Genomic DNA, 21,965 nt, shown 5'->3' with positions numbered 1-21,965 from the left:
AGCTTCAAAGTGTCAACATCCAAAAATTCAAAAGATAAATCTCACTGTGTACAGACGATAGTGATCCATCTCTTGCCGCACAAATTGAACAAGACTCTCACTGGCAGAATTGATCCATTGATCAAGAACATTAAGTGATGTTTGCAATTTACTATGCTCAACAGGCCTAAAAACATTCAGACCTTCAACCTCAAGCCTTCGTGCATTCTGAACTAAGAATCTATAAGCATTGTACCATGGAAGGAAAACATCTTTGACCTACGCAAAAATCACGTCATATAAGAACAGAGGAGCAAAGTCAGTAATCTAAAACAGACAGCATAGCAAGTTTTCTTTCCAGGATTAAAATAAATGTTGCAAAGCATCTTGAAATAAAAATATAGTTTTTAATATTTTATTAAATCATTCAATGACTATAAATAAGCCCCAGAAAAACATTACCACACCATATACTCCATCCTTTTTAAATCTCATTGGCTCTGCTCTTACAACGGGCGAATTTATAAGATAAAGCCTGAGTGCATCCTACAGATAATGTAAAAGGAATCATTAGGAAAAGAAAACATATTACATAAACTTAAAACAATGAAGGAACAAAGAAATTTAAAATGAGACAATATACTACACAATGTAAATAAAAAAAGCTTAAACAAGAGATAATGTGGATGCTAAGAGATATAAAGTTAAACCATAAAAGTTATATTTAGTTCCAAAAGGACATTTGTCATCTTACAGACTAGCTATTCAAGAGAGACATGTTGCAAACAGAACTTAAGAAAGCTTGTATAGCGGTTAGTGTAATGCTAATCTTGCACCTTGGCATTGACAATTTGAGGACAAAAATTTGAATAAATGTTTAAATTTTCTACTTGGAAAGAAAGTCACATGCCTATGGGAAACTTTTCTAAAATAAATTAATAAAAAAATAAAAAACAATATCGAATAGAAAACAGACAAATAATCAAGACAAATCCTAGAAACACCAAAACAACATACCAAAAAAAAAACATTAGAAAATCCTATTGCATCGTTAAAATATTCATTGGCTCCTGATTTTGAATGATTAGATTATGAAATATTCCACTTTTGTCTACTCACATCATTAAGTCCAACTTAATTTTCAAAAGTCAGGCTCATCAAATCATTTGTCTTTGTTGCCAAGACAATGACGGTTTGTAAATGTGATGTTCTGTTATATTACAAGATTTGCAAAAGGTACGGATAAAGAGGTTTCGCAAACTGTAAAGATAAAAAGGCCAATTCAAGCACTAGGCTTATCTGTTTTTATGGTATTTCCTATGTTGTATTTACATGATTTCCACTTCCATACATTGCAATCCGGTTCAAAACAGTTAAAGGGCTACAGCTGAATAAAGAAATGTTCAATCCATCATCTTACTTTGCATTGACTCTACTAAGTTTTCCATCACCAATATATTCTAGAAATCTCATCATTTTTATAGGTCTCAACCTTAATAAAAGCTATAAAGCACCAATGTGTAATCGGCTCTCTATTTTGCAATACAAAGTATTTAGAATTGGCTAGAAATGCATAGTCAAAGATGCAATCCGGTTCAAAACAGTTAAAGGGCTACAGCTGAATAAAGAAATGTTCAATCCATCATCTTACTTTGCATTGACTCTACTAAGTTTTCCATCACCAATATATTCTAGAAATCTCATCATTTTTATAGGTCTCAACCTTAATAAAAGCTATAAAGCACCAATGTGTAATCGGCTCTCTATTTTGCAATACAAAGTATTTAGAATTGGCTAGAAATGCATAGTCAAAGATATAATGCATGAAAATAAAATAAAAAATAGTAGCAGAAGGTACATGACTTTAAATTACATGGAAGTCCTTCAAAAAACACATAAATGTCTAAATCTACACTATAGCTATAAAGGTTACAGATCAATACTCTGCATAAATATAGGAAAAGAGATTGAGCTTCACGAACCATCATGCAGACTAATTAGGGAAATAAAAAAACAAAAAGGTAAATGTCTAAATCTACAGTAGCAGAATGGACATGCCTTTAAATTACATGGAAGTCCTTCAAAAAACACATAAATGTCTAAATCTACACTATAGCTATAAAGGTTACGGATCAATACTCTGCATAAATACAGGAAAAGAGATTGAGCTTCACGAACCATCATGCAGACTAATTAGGGAAATAAAAAAACAAAAAGGTAAAATAGACTATCTTCACAAAGTAAAAAGAACTCCACTGTAACATTCAAACAAACCTAAAAAAAAAGAACAAGGAGAAAGTGCATTAAAACTAAACATAAAGCCTACATCTATTCCAATTAGAAAACTTATCACATGCAATACAAATCACATCAAAGAGAAAAATAGACATAATGCAGAATAAAGGCCTCATGACTTACAGCTCCATAATCATCAACCACTTCCATTGGCGGTGGATAATTCTTAAGTCGTTTGCTCATTTTCTTTCCATCCTCAGCTAAAACAAGACCATTGCAAATTAGATTCTTGAATGCTGGTTTGCCAAACAAAGCTGTTGATAATACCATCAGAGTATAAAACCTGCCATGACAAGAAAGAATCCATATTCAAAAGCATTATTAGTGTGTAGAGGGACAAAAAAGTGGACGACTTGGGCATATGAAGTCAAAAAAATCCTATCCAAAATTAGTAAATTACATTACATGCACAAAAAGATTGTTGTAAGGATTTTAGTATTTACAGTCTAGTAAGAAAAGCAAGGTTTATTGGGCATTGTTTTTATGTTTAATTGAATATGATATCACAGAGCTGTCCAGTTCTCATATATCTGCCAACTGGGACAAATTAACAGAATGGTACTCCTCCTTAATATTCATATCACAACAAGATTTGATATAATTCAACCCTGCCGAGGTGTTTTAGGAATTTGTCCAATGGCAAATTTATAATCAAAATTATGCATGTTAGTAATACATTTGCAATGCTTATTTTCTTTGTCAACCTGTTCAAGGTCTTTTGTATTGAGTTTATAGATATATAGAAAATTTATCTTCTAAATTATTACCTGTGCCATCTACTCAGACCCCAATCGCTAAGCCACGTTTTAGAAGCCCTGTTATAAGCTCTCCTTAGCCTTGAGTGAAAATTACTTGTAATAACAAGCTGCCTCATTCAATTTGTTCAATTTTGGTCTACATTCTAGATAACTCATTGGCAATGACTATATACTATATAGATGTACAATTTGCTTCTATCAGAAAATATGGTAGAATAAATTAGCTAAGGTTATTCTCTATAAAACTATGACTCCAGAGTCATTGATAGCTTAAAAGTATTTTCACTAGAAAAAATTTTGCAGGCTTAGCAATGTCATTGAGTGGAATTCCTCAAGATTGACTGCCCTTTGAAGTTGTGAATTTTCTGTACCTTCTGTCTGACTCTTATATAGTCCCTCCAAATCCAGTCTAAACCAAGAATACTTTGGGAAGGCTCATATCCATTTAGGACACTTTGATCACAGTGTCTCATCATAATAAACCCTCTTGTTTACTGAGACATGAGATGATGGCCCATTAATTCCATTTGATGCTCTAAATGGAACCCCCTTGTTTTAGGGCCTGCCTCTTACCCTACACCCCAACAGCTTTTATGATTCAATCAGTGTGTTACTGGTATTGGGTAGAGAAATGTGAATGCTTGTTTCAGAGAGAGATGGCTATTTGGTTGACTGGATTTCAGTGGTTTTCAATGGAGTTGGTCAGAGATGGATTATCAGAGGTAGTGAGCTTATCACAGAGCTTGAAATATAAGCCCACCTTCTCCAGAAAAGGATATATAAATATATATTCAATGAATCAACAATCAACCAATTGAATATAGCATGTACATTGTAAATCTGGAACAGAATAGATAATTTCTGAATATTGAAGCTACAAATCTAAAACATTAATAAAATACCTTCTTTGTCAAGCAAAAAAATGGCTACCGTATATAGCACAAGAATCGTTTCTTTTAGGAAAAATATCACATTTGAAATAGGTTACTCAGTGTGTCCTCAATTGTGTTTAATTGACTACTTACCATCCACGAGTCTGATCAAGGCCTTCTGCAATGAAATGCCCTGGGAAGTTGCCCTCAAAAAATTCCTTGTTCTCAAAAGGATAGTGAATATAAGCATAAGGCATTGATCCACTCTCGAACCAGCAATCAAAAACCTGTTTACAGATATTTACTCCTCATTGGAAAAGTAAAAACAATTCTTTGGAACATGCTTAAGAACATCTTCCTTAAATTGACCAATATCAAAAGAACCTTTCAATTATTATACGCAAGTGACATTCAAAGATGTAGTCCACCACCAACATTACTAGAAGTGACTCCTTCAATGTAACAAAAAATTTCCTAAACTTACATCACACTAGAAATTTCCTAAACTTACATCATCAACGCGCCGAAGGACTCCAAAATTAGGACCTCTTCCAGATGGAATTGTGATGTGATCTATTTTATGCCGGTGAATATCAGTCACCTGCAAATGAGTGTCTTACAAATCATTATACAAGAATGGTTACGATCCAGTATACAAGCTTTATCAGATTCACGGTATCTTTACAATTCGAAACAACTTGATTCACAGTATCTTTACAATTTGATTCACAGTATCTTTAAAATTTGAAACAAGGCTGTGGATATAAGAACCAAGATCCCACAAACCTTGACTCCCGAAAGCTTCTCCAGCTTTTCAATTGAACCTATGATTATTTTTTCCTGCCCATCATCACTAATCCATATAGGAAGGGGTGTACCCCAAAATCTGCTTCGACTTACTGCCCAATCCCTGGCATTCTCCAGCCAATTGTGGAAGCGCTTTTCCTGCAACCCAGAGAGTAAAACAAAGTAACTATTCATTAAGAAAGAATCCTATTCTGGTTATGCATAGAAGTAAGATAATATCAGTAACCAATATCAAGCCCATTCCTATTAAAGTAATATTGTCATATTTATCATGTAATGGTCATCTAGTTTTTTTTAGTTTCCTTTCTGTTTCTAGTTAGTTTTAGAATCTTTCCTTTTTGTCTTTCGTTCTTGATTGTTTCTTTTATAGAAACATTACTTGTACTCTCTATTTAAGGAGTTTTTATCTCCTTTGTAAATAACGAATTATCATTTCATGGTAACAAAGCATAGGTCATTTTTCGGTGAAATATTTTAGTAAAAAATTTGTGGTCTTTTCCTAGAAATTTTGAGGAAATTTGGAGAAGCTTGTTGGCCTATTTAATTATTCAGGGTTGGTTACCTGAAAATTTTTGCAAAACATTTTCAGAAATTTTTTGTTCAGCTTTTTTAATAAAAATCAAAGGATCTTGAGAAATCATGTAGGGTTTTTCTACTTGCAAATCGCAGAAGGGTTTCTTTGAAATCGAGGGTCTTTTTGGTTAGAAAAATCGTGGGTCTTTGGTGTTATTCTGCAGTTTTTTTGGACGATTTTTGGTAAAGACATGGAGCTCCTCTGTTGCACGAGACTAGGGTTTCAAACCCACGTTTTCTGCAGATTTTTTATTTTGGTTTGCACAACTTTTCCCAAAAATCACTGAATTCCTGCAATGTTTAGTGCTAGAGCTTTCAGACCTGTGTATTTTTATATTTTGCAAAAAGAAAAAATGATTTTTTGATAAAATTGAGGGTTATCATCTACAGCTACAGTATTTTTGGGGTTTTTTTTTTTTTTTTCCAAAAAAGGAATTGTGGTGGGTTTTTCCATTATTTTTTCCTCAATATCATGGTCTTTTGTTGCTGTTTTTCACAATTTTTTAAATCATTGGTTTTTACCATTTTTCCACAAAATGAAGGTTATTTCGATTTTTAAACAAAATTGTGTGTGATTTCACCATTGCATCAAGGGTTTGAAGATTTTTCCACAAAATCACGGTGCTGAAACAGCATTTTTTGACGATTTTTGGACAAAAATGGATGGCATCGTTGAACAACATCGTGTTGGATGGATCATGGAGTGTGATCCCGAAACGTTGATGCTAACAAAATCTACACGGTTGAATCCAGAAACTCAGCATAATAATCATCATGAGCTGTGGAAATTTAATATCTTTAAAAACTACAATACCTTGAAGTAGAGGATGCTCTATTTTTTTTAGTACCCGTGTCTTGATCATCTTGTTCTTGGTAACACTACTCGTCCTAGAGTTGAGGGTAAAGACTGGGACAAGTTTGATGAGCATAATCGAGAAGCGGTTATGCTACTTAAGTTTATGTCACTAATGAGATACTTCTACTCGTCCTAGAGTTGAGGGTAAAGACCAGGACAAGTTTGATGAGCATAATCGAGAAGCGGTTATGCTACTTAAGTTATATGTCACTAATGAGATACTTCCAATAGTGTCATCAGGCAACACTACTAAAGAGATCTGGGGTAACCTGAAGGATCTGCACGAGACGTTGGAGCTTTCTTCCTTATGAACATGTTCTCAATTATGATGGACGACAAGATGTCTTTGCAAGATCATCTCATGAAGATCAAAGACATTTGCAATTAATTGAAGGCCACTGGTCGCAAGATAGAAGAAGAGGATATGGTGATTGTCACGCTAAAAAGCTTATCATAATCCTATGAGCAATTAATGGAAAAAATTATAAAACCCACAATACTTTTTATGGAAAAAATTATAAAACCCATAATAATTTTTTAAATAAAAAGTTGTAAAACCCAGATATAATTTCCATTATAAAACCCACAATATTTATTTATGGAAAACATTATAAAAACCAGCAATAACTTCTTTAGGAAAAAGTTATAAAACCCATGATCTGACCCAAAAAACCTAGGTCGAATGAAGCAAGCCCACACAAAATAATTGCAGACATCGTACGTAGAAAAAAACTGATCCATCGTGACTACGTTTGCAAAAAACACAAAAGATCGCGGAAAAGCTCAAGGTCGCACGGTAAATAAAAACACTTTGAAAAACAGCGAGCTACAGATTAAAACCCTATCACAGTAAAACATCTAGGTAAAACACAGGGAAAACACAATCGCAAAACCCGGGATTTACAAAGGACATGATTTCTTCTTTCCCAACTCCCAATTTCCCACGAACAAACAAAACGTTCATAATGAAGAAACAACGATTTCCAGAAAATGACAGCCTACGATTTTTACTTCAAAAACCCGCCAAGAAAAGAGTTGCAAGATTTGCAAACCCAACACAGTCACACAAAGACGACGCAGAAAAATATTGCAACAAAAACCCACAAACGCTCAAAACCTTCACGCACAAGCAAAAAACCCTCCCGAAAAAATGTGATTCCATTGGGGAAAACAACAAGCGTCAATGAAAACAAAAACTGCCTCGAAGTTCAGAAATAAACCATCAAAAAAAAATCTGTGATTTCCAGCCACAAGAAAAAAAAGAATTGAAAAACTTCTGACAGAATTTTCACAAAATTTGTCAAGTAAGTGTTGATGTGTCTTTTGTACACAACCAAACACAGAATAAAATACCTAAAGGTACCTTATCCTCTCTTGAATAAAGCTTCCCTGAATGTTGAAGATCTCGCAGAAAGATCAATCGAAGTAGCTCCAAGAATCTGATTGTAGGTTCTCTACGTGTGGATAAGCTCATGCGGTATAATGTGATTTTGCTTGAATCACAAGGGGACTTACATTCGATGACCTGAGCGTCTGATTTGCTTTGGATATCACTGGAACGTGGGTCTTTACTGATCCTTGATATTTTTAAAAGGGAAAACGATAAGGGTTGGAGAAGGATCTAATTCTAACACTAAGAATGTAGGAGCAATGGATGACCTTTGATGAAACTTTAACTAAGTCTTGCTTTAACATGCTAGGATCATCTCCACAAGGTTAGTGTGATCTTCTAAGGAAAGCTTTATGATGATCAAATCACCGCTACAAGCTTAGACACTATCAGGTTGATGCATATCAATGAAGAGGCGGTAATTGAAGTTAAGCTTAAGCTGAATGATTCCAATTGACTACGCAAGGCAAGTTTGCAATCAACAAACCGCTAGTAGTATGGATATACAAATTTCACCATTGATCATACAAATTTCTTCCATTCGTCTAATAACATGAAATTAAATTTGAGAAGTATAGAGACCATGCAAATTGTAGAATCAACACATAGAATTTACCTAAGTTACCGGGTTCGCCTCTGGGCCCCCCTGGTACGGGTCCGGGTTCGACCGGGTCCGTGGTACGGGTCCGGTTCGACCTGGGTTCGACCAGGGTTCGAAAAACCTAGAGTGGGTTCGACCCTAGTCGAACCCAGTCGAACCCGGGGTCGAACCCAGTCGAACTTGGTCGGACCCAGTCGAACCTGGGCGGCTGGGCGGCCCGTAAAGTTAAAAAACAATGCAAATTTAATTTTTTTTTCAATTCCGCCTTGTAAAAAGTGAAAGTTATAACCTTAAAAGCAGAAAATTAGACGTCTTAAAAAAACAGAAAACTGATGCACGCCATGGAGTTCCGTGTGGGTTTGAAGGTTGTGATTTGGTGTTGGCGGCGGGGGCGCTGCCCCGGGACCCTGCGAGGGGCGCTACCCCTCGACCCCGCAAGGGGCTCTGCCCCTTGACCCCGCTGGGGGCGCTGCCCCCAGACCCCCGCAAGGGGCGCTGCCCCTTGACCCCGTTGGGGGCGCTGCCCCCAAACCCCTGCAAGGGGCGCTGCCCCTTGACCCCGTTGGGGGTGTTGCCGGCAAAATCCAGGTCCTCAGTTTGAAAAATTAAACTTGGATGTTCTTAGTTTGAATCCATTTAATGATCAAACTTTAAATTGTTGAAAGTTGAAACAATGATACTTGAATATTTTATCATTTTGATATTAGACTTGATGTATATGATGCTGTTATGGTATGATCATGATGCTACGATTACAAGTTTATGTTGGTTTTGTTGTTTATATGATGCTATGTGACATGCTAATCTTAATTCATGCTTATAGGTTGCATACATATATAATTTACATGTTTTTGTACTAACGAACCCAAACGAACCCAAACCATTCCTTCAATGAAGTTTACATGTCTTTTGCAACAATGTCTTGGCAACAATCTTTGCCTTCTCTTTCTACTCTACTCTAAAATGCTATCTCTATCTCTTTTTGCTAACTCCTAACGATTAACTAATCTCTCCCTATTAACCTTTACAAATGAAGAGCCAGGGCTTTATATAGAGAGTCATTTACAAATTGATGGTTTTGATTGACTTAGAATCAATGGCTAGGATTACAAGATAGAAACCCTAATTAGGGTTTGTTATAACAAACTTCCTTAGCCAATGAGAAAATTACACTCAAGGAATGAGGACCAATAGGAAGCAGGGGTAGATACACCGAAGTTTGTGTCATCCCTGATAAATTAGGTACATTGAATCTGGACATGCTGAGGTGGACCAATCTGATTGGAGGAGCAGTGACTGGGATGCCACCTTGTCTGACGTTTGTGCCTTGGTTGATCCTCCTTTGTCCTTGATGTGATGCATGATGTACCTCCTTTACTCCCATATGCTTGATGAGGCTTCCTCATTGTCAAGTGTTTTTTCTCTGGTAGCATACCTCGCCTTGAAGTGTCATTCTTCTTTGTCATCATGTGGTTTCTTCATGTGGTAGAATGAGGTCTTGAGGCTAGCTTGCAACTCCTCGAACACTTGAAGTCTTCCAACACTTCAAAACACCTTGAGTCCTCCTCCATGCCTTTGAAGTGTCCTTGGTAATGATGAGACTTGAAGAGGTCGTCCTTGTCTTGGCCTGGACTCCCTCGAACTTGATTTTGTTGATCTACAAAACAAACAAATGATGATTAAGTATATATAATATATTCATTCTAACATAGCATTTCTTACCTTAAATCATCAACAAGAAGACATTAAAATGAAGTTCGCTCAAGATCCTCCCCAGGGACAGGCCCTATAAGAATTTCGCTCTGGACCCTTTGGAAGGGTCGGGAGCGAAATTTGCTATTTTACTCAATTTAGACTTCATCTACTTGCGTTGAACTTCTCTTGACCTTTGAATCGCTTTCTCCTGAAGACATCATTCATTCGACCTCCAAAAAGACCAAAAAAGAGGATTTCGCTTTGGACCTTGGCCAAGGATAGGACCTATAAGGAATTTTGCTCTGGACCCTTTGGAAGGGTCAAGAGCGAAATTCACATTTTAGGACAAAATCTTCACATTTTGTGACCACAACTTGCTCAAATGCATGTCTAATGATGCCTTTAATCCCAATCAACACCAGGTTTGATGCAAAATTGGAGCAAAATAGAGATTTTAAGGATTTCGCTCTAGACCCTTTGGAAGGGTCAAGAGCAAAATTCTTCCTTAGGCTCAAATTCTATCATTTCTCTACTCCAACATGCCTCCCAAGACAAGCACATGCTAGCCTTCTCTCCACCAAGGCCTAGGAATCCATATCTTAGCCTTAATCATGGGCAAACTAGGTGATTTGGGGAATTTCGGTCTAGACCCTTTGGAAGGGTCAGCAGCAAAATTCTTGATTTGCTTGTTTTCCTTCACCTAGATCTATCCTTCTCACTTTCTATACCTGGACTCTCATCTTTGGATCCTTCCCCTATGAAGACAACACTTTGTTTGACCTCAAAATGGCATGAAAGGAGAATTTCACTAAAAACCATGGCTAGGGACAGGACCTATTTAGGATTTCGCTCTGGACCCTTTGGAAGGGTCAGGAGTGAAATTCATGCTCTAGCTCAAAACCTTCACTTTTGGTGGTCACAAGCCATTCAAAGGCATGCCTAGGGGTATCTCCAATCTTAATTCACCCTGATCCACACTTGGCTTGACACAAAATTGGGAGAAAAAGGAGATTTCGGGAATTTCGCTCTGGACCATTTGGAAGGGTCAGGAACAAAATCCATGCTCTAGGCTTGACTCTTCATTCCTTCAACTCCAATACACCTCAAAAGGCAAGGACACATCACTCCACTCCCATCCATGCCATAAAAATCAAGGACTTGAACTTCTCCAAGGGAAAAATAGGTGCTTGCAAGAATTTCACTCTCGACCCTTTGGAAGGGTCAGGAGCGAAATTCTAGTTTTAGGCTAAAATCCTTCACTTCTTCGCATTCTATCACTTCAAGAAGCAAAGACATGTCAATGTACTTCCAAATACGCCCAAGGAACGGTTGGTAGTCTAAGCAAGGAAGCAAATGAGGTTTATGAAGAATTTCGCTCTGGACCCTTTGGAAGGGTCAGGAGCAAAATTCTTCCTTAGGCTATAATCCTGACTTCATCTTTCACATTTCTTCATTCCAAATAGTTGTTTTGCCTTCACTCAAGCCTGGGAATAAGCTAGTTCATGACTTTGGGCAATGTAGAGTGTCTTATAGAGGAATTCGCTTTGGACCCTTTGGAAGGGTCAGGAGTGAAATTGAAATTCACTCTGGACCCTTTGGAAGGGTCAGGAGCAAAATTTGACATTTTAGCCTCTCCGTCAAGATTCATATATGGAATATAACATTTAAGTATAAGCTTATACTTTAAGTTATATTCCATATATACTGTCAAGAAGTTTGAGAGTGGTTTCGGACCTCGAGGAGTTATAATGCAAATTCTAGTTTTTGGAGGATTCTTCAATTTTCCAGACTTAGTCAAATTTCAGGATTAGGATGACATTCCAGACTTAGCCAAATTTCAGGACATTTGAGGATCAGGATGACATTCCAGACTTCTCAAGGCGAATTCGCTCTGCCCTTGATGTAAAGAATGGGACCTAGGAGGACATTATGCATTCAACCAAGGTTTGATTTAGTAACTTGAAGTGCAACCAGATAGTACACAAAAAACACCCTAGGAATGATCTAAATTACCCCTAATCACTCAATTGACGTGACCTCTTGAGGAGATCCACCTGACTCAAGCAGAGCCTACTATCCTAATGAGCTTCGTGGCGACCCTTCAAATGCAAAAGGTCAATAGACAAGAACCTACAAGACCTAAAAAGCAAACCCTAGAAAGCAGAAAGTAGGGGTCCCCATTTGCAATGGCGCAATGTGTGAATACATCACAACAGTAAGAAAGTACGACTTTTTTTCAAAAAAAAAAAAAGCCCGCCTAAAGAATTTTAACCAGCTCTGATACCATGTTATAATAATTCAGGGTTTGATATTTACGAAGGAGACAAAAGACTCCTTAAAAAGAGAATACAAGACAATTTTACCATAATGGGAACCATAGTTGAACTACTCGCCAAACCCCTGAGAAAAAAACTCGGTGAAAACTCGGTGAAAACTCGGGAAAAACTCAGTGAAAACTCAGGAAAAACTCGGCGAAAAACCCAACAACGTAAAAACACGCTTAATTTTAATAAAAAATGCGTTTTTTTTGCAAAATTTAATGAGAAGATGCATCCAATGAGTCAATAAATGATAACACAAAAGAAACAAGTTGATTCTAGATATATTTAAATGCAAAGTGTCTACAAAATCGCATCCTCATGAGAAATGCTGATGGCTGGAAGCAAAATAGTAAATAGTTTTTGTAAAACCAAAAGTAAATACAACTTCCTCTTCCCAGCTCTAGCTAAAACTAGTTTCAAACTTTCAACTCTAAAATGTATAATACCAAGATTTCTTCGATGCTAATTATATTGTCATATGGAGCCTAATCAAACTCGGAGGTTAAATTTTCCCTACTTCCATCAGCGTAGTTTCCCCCTATATTTTTCGACGGGGGTTTGGGGGCAGCGCCCCCAAGTTGGGGTCAAGGGGCATTGCCGAAGGATCCTGAAATTTGACTAAGTCTGGAAAATTAAAGAATCCTCCAAAAACTAGATTTTGCATTATAACTCCTGGAGGTCCGAAACCACTCTCAAACATCATAACAGTATATATGGAATATAACTTAAAGTATAAGAACTTATACTTAAAGTATAACTTAAAGTATAAGAACTTATACTTAAATGTTATATTCCATATATGAATCCTGACGGACAGACCAAAAAACTTGGCGATTACTTGAGGGCATAGTGGGCTCTCGACGTGGCCCTTCCAAGTGAGTTTCCCCCTTCTCAACCCAAAACCATATCGAAAAACAAAAAAAGCATGTATTTTTAGCCGTTTTCGGCTGTTATTCTAACAGTGTTTGGCAAAAACTCTCCAAAAACTCGGCGAGTTTTCCTGGTGAGTAGAAGTCATTACTACTCGCCAGATCCAAAAACTCGACGAGTTTTCGGTGAGTGTGTCATCTATGAGTAGGGAACAATAGAAAATAGAAACACGAAAGACATAATCAGAAGTTTCTAAATACTAACTAAATGACTAAGATGACCATTATAGAAACATTACAATACTTTAAATACATTTCCACGGAGGGGTTTCATGTTTTGCACAATTTATTTAGAAAAATCATTTCTAAGTTCACAAGTTTTGCATGATTTTTTCCAAAAATTCAAGGCGGGTTTTTTCATGTTTTTTTCTTAAAAATCATGGTCATGGTGTTTTCCTATTTTTCCACAAAACGAATAAATTTGGCAATTCTTTCACAGCAGCTTTTTTTATGATTTTTGGACAGAATAGTATGTTTTTGTTTTTTGCCGATTTTTTATTAACAAAAATTGAAGTTTTTTGAGAAGCTGATTTCATTTTTTTGTATAACGGGAGGAATGGCTTCGTTACCCAACATCATGTTGGACGGATGGTTTCCGTTTCTTGGTCATATGAAGATATTCTGCAGAAAGTAGTTGCCTATTCATAAGTCCAACTAGGGAAAGTCTCAATAAGGCTCATGTCGCAGAGCGTTCTCAAGAGGACTCAACCTTCTATGCATTCATGGCCAAATGACCTACAAATTATGTCAAATCTTCTGTAGGGTAGCTAGTAGAATGACCATTAAGGGAGGGTATTAAAGTAATATTGCTAAAGGTCATTTTAGATATAGAGTCTATATTTAGAAACTTCCTTTTCAGTTAGTTTGCTTTCCTTGTTTTCGATCGTTTCCGTTATGGAAAGATCCTCTGTAATTGCTTATTTAAAGAGCCTTTGTCTCCTTTGTAATTATTCAATAAGATCAATCAATTATCATTTCAAGTTATATCATATCATTTGGCTTTTCATCCTTTTCACCTTCACTTGTATGTTATATTTGTTTGTTGACATGTTATTAGCAACTGCATTTTGTTTAAGTTGTTTGTTTGTCTGTACAGTGGCTGGAAACTGGTTCCGTATTGCTCAAGTAAATAACTCTACAAAGCCCTATGCTATAAGTCCCATCAAAATCTTCAAGGATATGTTTAAATCCCTTCGTGTAAAACATAAAACACTATAAAGATATCTCAATCATGTATTTGACCAGATGTTTGCATACAAGCATGATAAACTGAAAGAGCAAGCAGGTAAACACTAGCCAAAGCTCCTATCAATAATGAGAATCTTACCTTCACATAATCAGGAACCCAATATGTCTGTCTGTTGTTCTCCAGAAGCTGGTCTTTAATCTTCTCCACTGCAACAAACCTGCAACAAGAACAAAATCAAATTGCTGAAACAAGTTACAGTTTTCTGGAAATCTATTAGATAAGTTAACACACAAAACAGTAAAAAGTGAGTCTGGCAACGTTTGATTCTTCATCAATTTATTTAGCAACTAATTGGATACCAAAGATCATGTGACAATACTTCCATTATTTAGTTGGATAATGAAACAAAACCATTAAATGTAATTTATAAAGCAGCATTGTCTCGCAAGGTAAAAGTTACACCAAGATACTATAAACAGAGGGCCATGATGACCCCCATTATCTTTGTAAACAGCTTTTCTTTTATGTATGGAAGATGGTGCGCACAAAAACCTGGTTGGAAAGATCTTTTTTAAAAAGAACTAAATTGTCAGTAAATTAGAAGAGAAAACAGTTAGAAAGACATGTAAATGTTGGCGAAAGATTAATCCCAGGTAAGTAACTACAGAGATATTTAGAGCAAAATACAACAACAGAGAAACATTTTAAATGTAAACAAAAAAAAAATCTGAACTTCGGAGACTTCCCCTGCAAGAATTTGTCAGCTGCAGACTTCAATTCAAATTGGATGGACTAGAAAAGTTGACTGTACAGTACTAACCAAGTAAGAAGCAATTAGCGGTATTGATATTAGAGAGAGCTGTCGAAGTAGGAGAAATATTTACATGAAATACATGCTCAAAGATTATTGATGATTCAGTATTACATATTGAAAAAATAATTGAATGAATGATTCAATAATCAGATAATCTATTCAACAATATACAAGCGTATATATAGAGATTACAAGACGACGTTCTAAAATAAGAACTAGTCATTAAAGGGAAATCAAATAAGCTAAAAAACTTTAAAAAGCTAACTAAACAAGCTAAATAAGTCGACTAAAAAGCTAAATAGCTAAAAAAGTCGACAACTAAGATGACTGCTAAAAATAGAAGATGACCATTATAGAATAGATATAATATTATTTTAACACCCTCCCTAATGGTCATCATACTCAATACCCTAGAGAAGACATTGCAGGTGTTATGATCACAAATGCAAAGAACACTTTGCTGCTACGGAGACCCTCCCAGGATCTCCAGAATGTAAATGACCAAGAGTACCAAAAGCCATCCAAGGAAATGTAGCTCTCACACGCGAATTAGAGATCTGGCACACGCAAATTACGGATGCCTGAAACCATGATTTTGAGGAAAAAACAGCAAACCCTTTTGCAGAAGAGTACCAACTCCAAAATAGACTGCAAGATACCACGGTTTCTCATGTTCGCCCTGGCAGGTGCGACCCAAACTGACTGCAACAAACCACGATTTTTGAGGAGAAAAATCGATCAAATCCAGAGAACTTCGCGAATCACAAATCCCACACGAACTTCGCGTATTACAGATGATTTTTGAGGAAAAAATCGTAAAAACCAACAAACAATTTTTGAAGAAAAAATCGTGAAAACCTAGAAATCTGAAGTTAAAAAACATGTTTTTTGTGGAAAACGGTAAATCCCAAATGACCAAAATCTTACGCGAACATCGTGGATTACAGATGAGATAATTTTTAAGGGAAAATTATATACCCTGCGAACAATTTTTGAGGAAAACAATGTGAAAACCCTGGGACCTATGGGACGAAGTCTGGCCTAAATCAATCTAATCAAGGCAACAAGCGTTGTTTCCAGGTGTTGTTGCAGCATTTGATTTTCTGTCTGAGTTCCAACATGATGTTGGTCAAAGATGCCATCACGAAAACCAAGGTTGAACGAGATCAACCTAGGGAAGACGAGAGACAGAAGAATCTAATTAAAAATCAGAATAGAAACAGCTGCACAAAAGATTTGAAACACTGGAGCGGATATCGAGGCATGAATCCCAATGCACAAATTTTGAGGTTTGTTGAAAAAACCCAGAAACTAAAAATTTCCTGCAAATTGAAAACCTAAATTTTTTCTGAAAAATTATAATCTGCAGAAAATAATGTGCTTTTTTGAAAAAAAAAAAAAAACAGTTAAAAATAACTGGCACAAATCCCAAGGCAGATTTTTGAGAAAAATCAGAAAATAAATAATCTGCAAAACCCTAGATTGCTGTTTGAAAAAACCAAAAACCCTTCCATGAGCCGGAAAAACAAATCCCAAAAAAACACCATCTGAGGAAGCCGCGGGAAGGAGATTTTTTTTTAAATACCCAACGCGTAAGTTGTAGATGTGCAGAGAACCATCGCTAAAAAACGCCCAAACAAAACTAGGTGTGCGCGAAAAATCACTGATGTCGCTGATAGCAAAAGGTAGTGTGCCGAAAAAACATGGGCTAAAAAAAAACGCGTGCAGGTCGGCGAATATGTGCAGAGGTTAAAAATTGCGCCAGCGCCGGAAAACCCAAACGGAAAACCTATGGTGGAAAACAAACTGCAGCCAGAAGAAGCAAGAAAATCGCACAGCTGGAAAAAAAAACTTTGCCACCCAAATCCACGCCGCCAGAAAACTCTAAAAACTGCACAGAAAGGCATGAAAATCATGCTAGACCCTACCAAAAACAAAACCCCTTTTTTTTACGAAAAAAAGACCGAATTTTGTGGAAAAACCACGCGCGAAATGCACGAATGGAGCCGAAAAATGGTCACGATTTGTAAAGGGTTCTGAAAAATTCAGCGCAGACGCAAAAAAACCCTCCTGCAAACCAGATGCGAAAAACGCGTTGTGAAGGCCAAAAAAGAATCATGATTTTCAGAAGACACGATTTTCTTTGGAAAAAATTTGTGCCAAGAAAACCACGAAATTTTAGCAGAAAAAAAATCTGCCCACGAACCTTGCCCAACAAAACTCTAAAAAAAACGGCTTCAGACCTGCGATTTTCAAAGGTCAAAACCTACGAAAATTCCTGCAATTTTTTTCATAGAAGAAAATTTAAAAAAATTCTGGAAAAAATATCCAGGTAGGAGGCTCGATTTTTTATTAAAAAATTCTCCAAACTTTAAAAAATCCCATCGACCTGGGCTCTGATACCATGAAAAATAATTGAATGAATGATTCCATAATCGGATAATCTAATATAGAGATTACAAGATGACGTTATAAAATAAGAACTAGTCGTTTAAGTGAAATCAAATAAGCTAAAAAGCTTAAAAAAAGCTAAATAATAAAAAGCTAACTAAACAAGCTAAATAAGTCGACTAAAAAGCTAAATAGCTAAAAAAGTCGAAGATGACTATTATAGAATAGATATTAATATTATTTTAACACATATTGTATGGAACTAACATTTCTCAAGGCTAAGTGACAAAGCTCAGAACAAAAATATATTAACGTCCACAATCACAAACAACAAAAGTACAAACATTTCCATGCCATAACATTTCTGAGACATTATTTAGAATCAATGTTACCCCTTTATAATTTGGTTATAAACAAATAATTAAGGATAGGCATATGGTCCAGAATCATGTTGATCATGCAGTTTGGAATCAAGAATAATAAAATGTAAAGGTTAAACTTCCAATTCAGTTAACTTCACTCTACTCGACAACATGCTGTAATTTTAACAACAATTGGGACAATTTCCCAAAACTTGCTCAAACTCATTAAAACACACCAACTCAATGAAAGACATGGTAAGACTACACAGAAACTAGCTTCAAGTCTCGACTGAATACTGTAATTTTAACAAGTGGGACAATTTCCCAAAACTAGCTCAGCCTTACCAAAACACACGAACTGAATGAAAGTATTGGTAAGACTCTACCTAAACTAGCTTCAAGACTTTTCTGTGACATCAAATTCAGAGAGAGAAATTTTCAACTGAAACAAAAGAGTAGGTATATAATATATCCATTTTTATGTTCCAACTTTTGTACATATTAAAGTAATACTGTAATTTTTTATTATAATGACCAATTAAGTCATTGGGTTAGATCAAAGAAACGGGACTCGGACTCGGCAAGGCCGAATCGGACTCGGACTCGGGACTCGGTGTCAGACTCGGCTTCAGACTCGGCTGGACTCGGGAAAGTGAAAAACTCGAGAAATTTAGAGATTTTTAAAGATTTAAAACTTGTTTCAGGCACCCTTTATTGAATACACCTTAAAGACACAATAACATCATCAAACTCGGCTCATTTGATTACATACACAAGTATACATCAATCACATAAGCATAAACGCAAATTGTAGCTGAAAGAAATAACAAACATAGATATATAAATATTGTCAAATGTATACAATATTACAAAACTCATGGAATAAAAAATCCATGTCATCATATGATCATCATCAAATGTTTCATACAAACACCAAAGGTAAATACAACTACAAGCCTATGGCTCAGAAGAGCCTGCACGGCAGCACCCTCCGGCCCTGGCCCTCTGCGAAGGCGTCTAAGGTAGTGTTGACGTGTATTTTGTACACTATCAAACACAAAATAAAATACCTAAGGGTACCTTATCCTCTCTTGAATAAAGCCTCTGATTGCTGAAGATATCGCGAAAAAGGATCAATCAGGATGACTCCAAGGTTCTTTTATGTAGGGTCTCTACGTGTGGATAAGCTCTCTGTGGTATGATGTGATTTGCTGGAATCACAAGGGGACTTACATTCGATGATTGAACGTCTGATCTGCTTTGAATATTGCTGGAATACAGGCTCTTACTAGCTTAGAATTGAAAAAAAGGAAAAAAGACGAGGGCGGGGAGAGAATCTAATCCTAATACTAAGGAATGTAGGAGCAATGATTGATCTTTGGTGAAATTCTAACTAGGTCTTGTTTTGACATCGCAGGATCATCTCCACAAGGCTAGTGCGATCTTCGAAGGAAAGCTTTATGATGTTCAAATCATCACTGCAGGCATAGACACCATCAAGCTGATGCATATCAATGAAGAAGCGACAATTGAAGTTAAGCTTAAGCTGAATAATTCCAGTTGACTACGCAAGGCAAGTCTGCAATCAACAAACTGCTAGTAGTATGGATATACGAATTTCATCATCAATCAAGCACATTTCTTCCACTCATCTAATAACATGAAATCAAATATGAGAAGTATAGAGACCATGCAAATTGTCGAATCGACCCATAAATTTCACCATTTCTTCAATGAAGTTTTACAAGTCTCTTACAACAACATCTTGGCAACAATCTTTGCCTTCTCTCTCTACTCTACTCTAATTGCTATTCTATCAACTATATTCTAACTCTTCCAACTATCTTCTAACTCTCTAACTATTGCTAATTACCTTTACAAAATGAAATGTCAGGGCTTATATAGTGCCTTCAATACAATTCGATGGCTTAGATCAATTCGAGATCAATGGCCAAGATTCAACAATGAAAACCCTAATTAGGGTTTGTTACAACCATTACATAACATTTAATGCTTGACCAATGATAAAATTGTATTGCTTGGACACATGTCCTCTCTAGAAAAATCGACCAATGGATAGTCGGGGTAGGTACATCGGAGTTTGTGCCACCTTCCATGAGTTAGGTACATTGAATCTGGACATGCTGAGGTGGACCACACTGACTGGAGAAGTGATGACTAGGATGCCACCTCGTCTGACACTTGTAACTTGGTAAATATTCAACTTGATGTTGTTGAGAAGCTAGCTTTAATTAATTCATCTGGAACTATCTGCTTCTTCAACGAACCCTTGTTCTAACTTCTTGTGTCCTTGATGTGTAGGATGATTAATGTACCTCGCCTTGGAATATTGGATTGGAAGAGGTCGCCCTTATCTTGATGATGCTGGATCGAAGAAGGCCGTCCTTGTCCTTGCTAGGCTGGAGGAGGTCGCCCTTGTCCTTGCTAGGCTGGATCGAAGAAGGTCGTCCTTGTCCTTGCTTGACCGTCCTTGATCTGGCTTGATTGTCCTTGATGAGAGCCTTCCGACTTGTAGATCCTTCGAGTTTGGGAGTTGCCATCTTGATACCTACACAACATTTCACAATTAATAATATATCTTGAAATCTAAAAATTAAACTTTAAAAGGAAGATTCAAGATTTTAATTAGGAAACCTCATGATAAATCTTGAGTTATCATTTCCTAATTTAGGATTTTCAAAGCAAAATTTAAATCTTCAAAAATGGTGCCAAGGTGATTATGCCATACCTTCACTTAGGAATTAATTCTAAAAAAATGATGCAAAAATAGGAGAATTTCGCTAGGCAAAGCGTAGATCAAAGCTCTCCCTTGGATAAAATGCACCTCCTTTAGCTTGGAAAAGAACTCCACCTTCCTCTTCAAAAATTTGGAAATTCGCCTTCAAATGTCTTCAAAAATCTGGAAATTATCCTCCAAACTACCAAGAAATACGCCTCTCCAAAAGCCTTCAAGATGAATTTCGCCCTCCTTCCTTGCTTCTCCAAATCGCACTTGAAACAATGAGTGAATGATTTGAATAATGAAAAAAAAACACACCCCAAATATATAGAGCGCTCACCATTTCATTTCCCATGGGCCGACTTGGAAAAATAGGCCAAAAGATAAATAAAAATTAAATAAAAGGAGAGGCTGACTTGATAAAAAAACATTACATAATACCCCAAGCGCTCCCATTTTATTTTTTAATTTAATAATAATTAATTTTAAATGCCTTCATAATTAAAAAAATTCGATTTTTAGGCTCAAAATTAATTATTAAATACCATGCGCACTTATTAAATGTCAATTTAATTTTTAAAAATATCCTGGAGTTCTAGCGAAATTGGTATTTAATGTAATTTGAAGGATATTTGGCGCCCAAGCATGGAAAATAATGGCTATTAACAAGATCGCTTTGGTCCCTTGGAGAGGGATAGGAGCGATTATACCTTTTGGACCTCACACTTCTTGTTTTTTACGTCCAAGACCTCATTTTTGACGTCCAAGATGGCATTTTTACTTAGAATTTCGAGTTCAATTTATTCGATCTTTGAAATGAGTGCACTTTAAAGCATTTTCGCCCTGGTCCCTTGGTGAGGGACAGGAGCGATTTCATCTTTTGTCCTTGGTCTTTGCAATCTCGTACCCTCTTGAAGCACTTTAAATATCATTTTGACCTTGTGTCTTGACTTGGACTCATCCAAATTTGGAGGGGAAGACTTGACAATGTATATTTCGCCTTGGTCCCTTGGAGAGGGACAGGAGCGATTTTGCATTCATAAGCTCACTTGTGTTTTGCTAGCTTCCAAAATTATCTTCAACGGATTGATCGCGTCTTCCTTCACCCACCTCAAACGTAAAACTTGTTTTTCTCTTGCCCAAATCTTGTCTTGAGGGAAAATCGCTCTGGTCCCTTGGAGAGGGACAGGAGCGCCCTAGCCAGTCACCTTGGTCCCTTGGAGAGGGACAGGGGCGAACTTGTCATTTAGGTTGGTTTCTCCTTTGTGGCCCACTTAAATTATATTCAACGGACAGAGCACACTCCCCTTGGCCTCTTCCAATCGCAAAATTATTTAAGTCTTGTGAGGATAATGCAAATTTGGGATTCAAGCTCCGGTCCTTCAGTGAGGGA

At 36.6% G+C, this 21,965-nt stretch overlaps 1 protein-coding gene across 3 annotated transcripts in view; it reads right to left on the bottom strand.

Moving 5' to 3' along the window:
• Positions 1-21,965, bottom strand: part of LOC131027470 (isoleucine--tRNA ligase, cytoplasmic) — a 150,382-nt gene that overhangs the window by 46,667 nt on the left and 81,750 nt on the right. For all 3 annotated transcript variants that reach the window (XM_057957549.2, XM_057957551.2, XM_057957550.2), the window contains exons 9-15: positions 14,404-14,482; positions 4,691-4,849; positions 4,416-4,505; positions 4,058-4,191; positions 2,398-2,557; positions 442-525; positions 46-258 (exon numbers count right to left, since the gene is read on the bottom strand). In XM_057957549.2, the coding sequence (XP_057813532.1) occupies positions 46-258; positions 442-525; positions 2,398-2,557; positions 4,058-4,191; positions 4,416-4,505; positions 4,691-4,849; positions 14,404-14,482 (919 nt within the window). The remainder of the gene's footprint in view (positions 1-45; positions 259-441; positions 526-2,397; positions 2,558-4,057; positions 4,192-4,415; positions 4,506-4,690; positions 4,850-14,403; positions 14,483-21,965) is intronic.

Source organism: Cryptomeria japonica, chromosome 4, assembly GCF_030272615.1.
Source record: "Cryptomeria japonica chromosome 4, Sugi_1.0, whole genome shotgun sequence".
Taxonomy (NCBI): Eukaryota; Viridiplantae; Streptophyta; class Pinopsida; order Cupressales; family Cupressaceae; genus Cryptomeria; species Cryptomeria japonica.
The sequence above is the reverse complement of the archived record's forward strand: the minus strand, read 5'-3'. Positions and strand labels throughout refer to the sequence as shown.